Below are 4,961 nucleotides of genomic sequence, written 5' to 3'. Positions count from 1 at the left end.
TCATCGTGCATGCTTCCGTCTATGGGCACCTGCTGTCTGAGATAGACGTAGCTGCTGACTTGTGCCATAAATACGGATAATCGCAGGGTCCGAAAAACAGTTCCTCATCACTTTTTCTTTGAGACATTTATCTTTAGACCGACCGTTTGACTGACATCCGCGAGTTCTTGTATTCTACCTTGGAGGTCTTTCGGGTCTTGTGAGAGTATAACAATATCATCTGCAAAGCGCAGGTGACTGAGGTGCTCCCCATTAATTGGAACACCCTTTTCCTCCCAATCAAGTTTCCTAAATAAGTCCTCAAGAGTAGCAGTGAATAGTTTAGGTGAAATGGTATCACCTTGCCGGACACCTTTGTTAATGGGGAATTTACACGACTGTTTGTGGAGTTTCACGCATGCTGAGGCATCACTGTATATACTGTTCAATATGTTTATGTAGCGTCTGGAAATTCCTTGGTTGCTAAGGGCGTTTATAATTGAGAATTTTTTGATGGAATCAAACGCCTTTTCATAGTCTATAAAACCAAGATATAATGGCAGTTTGTATTCCTGGTAGCGCTTTATGATTTCCCTGACGACCTGTATATGATCCATAGTACTGTAGCCTCTTCTGAATCCGGCTTGCTCTCTTGGTTGGTTCTCGTCTAGAACTATTTCGAGACGGTTTGAGAGTATTTTTGTGAAAACCTTATACAGAATTGGCAGTAGACTAATTGGTCGATAGTTTTTCAGATCTTCAGTGTCTCCTTTCTTATGGAGAATAATAATGGAGGCATTTTTCCATGACTCTGGGATGCTCTCTTCGTGCAGACAAGCCGTGAACAGACGTGCGAGCACTTCGCTCACCGTCCTCCCGGCCCGTTTGAGAACATCGATAGTCAGCCCATCTTCTCCCGGGGCTTTCCCACTCTTCATGCACATTATAGCATATTCCACCTCTGTTATAGTAACCTCGAGAAGAGGATCTCCATATTCTCCATTCACCAGAAGATCTGTATTGATGTCAGTGTCATCTTTGTATAGAGCGTTGTAAAACTCTACAACAGTGTCCAGTAGATGATCCCAGTTACGCACGATACTTCCATCTTACGCTTTTAGTGTCGTAATCTGCCGTCTCCCTATTGACAGATGCTAATTGTTCTTATGTAAGCTGTAAGCTCCTTCCTCACGCAACAATTCTCGTATGTTTTTACGTAGAGTTTTGCATAGCGTGGAGTACTCGAGATCATTTGCAACTTGTTGCTCGCTTTTTGTACTCCTACGCAGCTTCATAAGATCCAATGTTTCCTTTTAAAGTTTGCTTACTCATTCAACCACAGCAACAATTGTCTCTTCCGAAGATTCAATAATGATTTTTGTTATTACCTTGGTGTTTTGTAGGGAGATGGAGTCCTTTTCAGCCTGGAAAGCCGCTAGCCTGTTCTCCAGCTCTTGTTGGAATTCGGCTATGCTTCTCAAGCCTCTGCGGACTCTGGGCTTCTGCATCAGTTTGGATATCTCACGTTTGATGTTAAATCGTACTTTACACCTTACTATTCGCTGGTCGCTACCAGTATTAAATCTGTTAATGACTGTGCAGTCTAGAAAAATATCCTTCTTGTCGGTGAGGATGTAGTCAATTTCGCTGGTTCGTTTTGCTGGGCTTCACCATGTCTATTTTCGGAAAGGCTTCTTTTTGAAGAATGAGTAGAGTATGAATGTAGAGATTGTGGTTTTCCGCAAACTCCACTAACATGTCTTCTCGGCCACCCCGGGTGCCATGTCCGAAGTGCCCGACCGCTACATCATCCTGGTGTTGGGATCCGATTCGTGCATTAAAGTCTCCCATGATGATAGTGAAGTGACATTTCCGTTTATTTTTTAACATACTGATTTATTCATATAGCTCCTCTACTTTTTCATCAGGTGAGTTTCGAGTGGGCGCATAATCTTGCAAAAGCAGAATCTGGTATCTTTTGCTGAGCTGAAGTGTTAAACTTGCTACTCTATCTGAGGAGAAATCAAATTCAACTAAGCGATCTTTCCAGAGTCTGTGGATTAAAAATCCGACACCGATTGTGCGTCCGGTCTTAGTCCCACTATAACAGAGTACATGTCCGCTGCGGAGATTGACGATTTCGTCTCCTTGTCGTCTTACCTCGCTGAGCCCGACAACATCCCAATGGATTTTTTCGAGTTCTTCTTCGAGCTCTAAAAGTTTGGCGTTACTGGATAATGTTCTCGCGTTATAGGTGGCAATGGTCATCGGAAGGCAGCCGTTAACGTCTTTCCGGGGATTCTTAGCACCCTCTGCCTTCTCTTGCTGATTGCTGCCGTGATCAGTGTCAGGTTGGTGACATGACCCGGCTCACGGCTAGCTCAATAATGCTACCGGGCCGTCACTGAGGAGACTAGTGATGAACTAGGAGAGGTGGATCTCCTTTGTAGTATCACAACTTTTGAATTCCCAAATAAAACTCTCAGCTGGTGTGGTGCCGAATTTATTCAGGTTCTAGAGTTCACGGTTTCACAATAAAGTTAACTGTCATTGTTCCCGTAATTAAATCTCATTAAAGTATCAGCAAACTATTTATTTGTTCACTATAGGATCTCTGTGAAATCTTTCACAAGTTCCCAAAAAGTCACACCTAATTCAGAGAATGTATACGCAGATATTCTTTGGATATTTTTAATTCATGAAATATTTTCCCATAAGAAAGAAAATATAAATTATTCTTTGGTCACACAGTATTAGGTTTATAAAAGAATAGAATTATTTTATTGTTGTTTATAAAGTTTATTTATGTTCACAGTGTATTTACAAATATTTATTTGTGTTTACAGACTTGTTTACAAAAGGTTTGCTTAATGTTTACAAATTTATTTACTAAAATTTGTTTTTATGTTTATGAATTTGTTTACTAAAATTTATTTTATGATTATGTTTACTTAATAAAGTTTCAAAAATTTATTTTATAATCCCGAAAAGATTTGTAAAATTTATTATTACAGACTGAGTTTATTAATTTGTTTTTTATAAAACAAATCCGATCGCGTAATTTATCCCGATTACGTCACCTCGTAGGATGAGTAATGAAAAATAAAATTACTCCGCGTGTACGTCACTACCGGCAGATACGTGCTATTCGCGCTGCGTTTTAGCGGCCGACGTCACTACCGACAGATACGAGATATTCGCGCTACGTTTTGCCCGCCGGAGGGGACTTACTGGTACGTATGTATCGCGAATTTACTGAGAACCATGTCTCCCAACTTAGCAGTGAGGACTGCTGCTTGCTGAAGATCGCTGGTGAAGAGTGTAGAAACTAATGATTTTACGGGAAAAGTGGTCGCCTTTTATACCCTTCGGATAGAGGTTTAACAGGAAACAGTCCGTAAGGGATAGCAGATGTATATCTTTCTCTCACGGGATGAATTTACGTATATCTCCCGTTCCTGGCAACTTTCTAATAGAGATATCTTCTACTTTAGTCGGGTTAAATTTACTCTACTTTATTTCCGCAAAATTAAGACTCAATAGGGGTGTTTTAAGCACCCTCTAGAACAAGTCCCTTAAATACGCAGTTACGATGACGTAAGCAAAATAGTTGATTTTATATGATTTTTCGTGTTCAAACGAAGGGGAAAGTTTCTAGCTTTCCATCGAGGTATCGGAATAAGTATTCGGGTACTAAATAAGGGAATGGCAGTCTTTAAATTTAAAATGTCAAAATGAAAGGTTGACACCCACGTACTAGTCCTTTCCACCACTCTTGGCCTTTTTAGGCCAATAGAATTTTACTAAGTTTTAATAAAACTGTTTGGAGCCGCAGAAACTTTCTCATTCGATATTTACCTTTTGGGGCGAATATTATTACGAGAAAATACTATAATATTATACTTAACATTTCAACTTAAATATATAAATGCTTAATCCTAACAAGATGTTATACATAAGTAGTTACTAACTTATTTAATCTTGCATAGTGACTTTTATATAGTAATTTGAATGTAACCTTGAATCTATTTTTACCTCGCGAGCTAGTACAGCTGGGCCGTGCTTTTGCCAGAAATAGATTTTCTTTAAAGTTCAAGGTTGCGTGAGAATTCGTAATTTTAGTTGTAATATTTGATTCTTTTATTACTTAGGATGTGATTAAGATTTATTATTGTTTATGGGTAGAAACCCATCTATACCAGAATCTTAAGTTTTCCCAATGGCTACTTTTACAATATTCATTACAGTCAGCAAGTTATAGCATTAACAAAATCTATAATTATAATTACGCGTCTATAAACATAGATACGCGTTTACAGTATTTTTATAACGGTAGTTAGCTTCTATCTTGTATTGATAAAATTAGTATAAAAATTCTTTATTCACAATTATACAATATATAAATTCATAAATATTCAATTTTCTTTTCCAATTTTCATACACTTCCATTATTGCTATAAAAGTTATTGAAGCATGTACTTGCTAAATTTTACGTAAACAATCTCTTCCATAACTTATTTTCTAAGTTTAATGGAGATTTCCCGGAAATTATTTTCAAAAAATACATCGCGCTAATCTACGCGACGTGTCATCTCGAGGCCTGTGGTCACAGCGCTCCGATTACACTTTAGCAGTCTCGATTTTATGAGGCGAAAATTTACGTAAAATTTTTATTACATTCACAAAGAAAAGGTTAACAACATACATTTTACTTCCTAATACTAAACGATTACGCTAGTGGTTACCTGTTCATGGTCTTTTTGACCATTTCATTCTTGATTCTTCCATAGTTTAGAACCATGGGACTTATATATCCTGTCTGAACCGTGTCGTGAGGTTGTCGCAAGGCTATTGAGAAGTAGAATTGACTAGAAGGCTAGATTTGTATAGTTATGTCGTTAAACCATACTCTGCCACAAACACTAACTGAAGGTCGGCGTTTCTGCTCGTGTCATTGGCCTACGGAGAATAAGGGCCGAGAT

The 4,961-nt window shown here is 38.4% G+C and overlaps 1 protein-coding gene across 1 annotated transcript; it reads right to left on the bottom strand.

Annotated features, from left to right (window-relative positions):
- Nucleotides 1-1,875: 1,875 nt before the first annotated feature.
- LOC147070630 (protein CFDP2-like) lies at nucleotides 1,876-2,247 on the bottom strand. The gene has a single exon (XM_085949224.1). It carries the CDS (start codon nucleotides 2,245-2,247, stop codon nucleotides 1,876-1,878), a length of 372 nt encoding a protein of 123 aa, XP_085805350.1.
- Nucleotides 2,248-4,961: the final 2,714 nt, after the last annotated feature.

The sequence above is a fragment of the Rhyacophila brunnea genome, unplaced genomic scaffold (genome assembly GCF_057557595.1).
Source record: "Rhyacophila brunnea isolate RB1 unplaced genomic scaffold, BYU_Rbru_1.0 scaffold_21, whole genome shotgun sequence".
Lineage (NCBI taxonomy): Eukaryota > Metazoa > Arthropoda > Insecta > Trichoptera > Rhyacophilidae > Rhyacophila > Rhyacophila brunnea.
The sequence above is the reverse complement of the archived record's forward strand: the minus strand, read 5'-3'. Positions and strand labels throughout refer to the sequence as shown.

What these genes read in the sequence shown, in the direction of transcription:
- LOC147070630 (XM_085949224.1), bottom strand. Translation starts at nt 2,247, where the DNA reads ATGACCATTGCCACCTATAACGCGAGAACATTATCCAGTAACGCCAAA.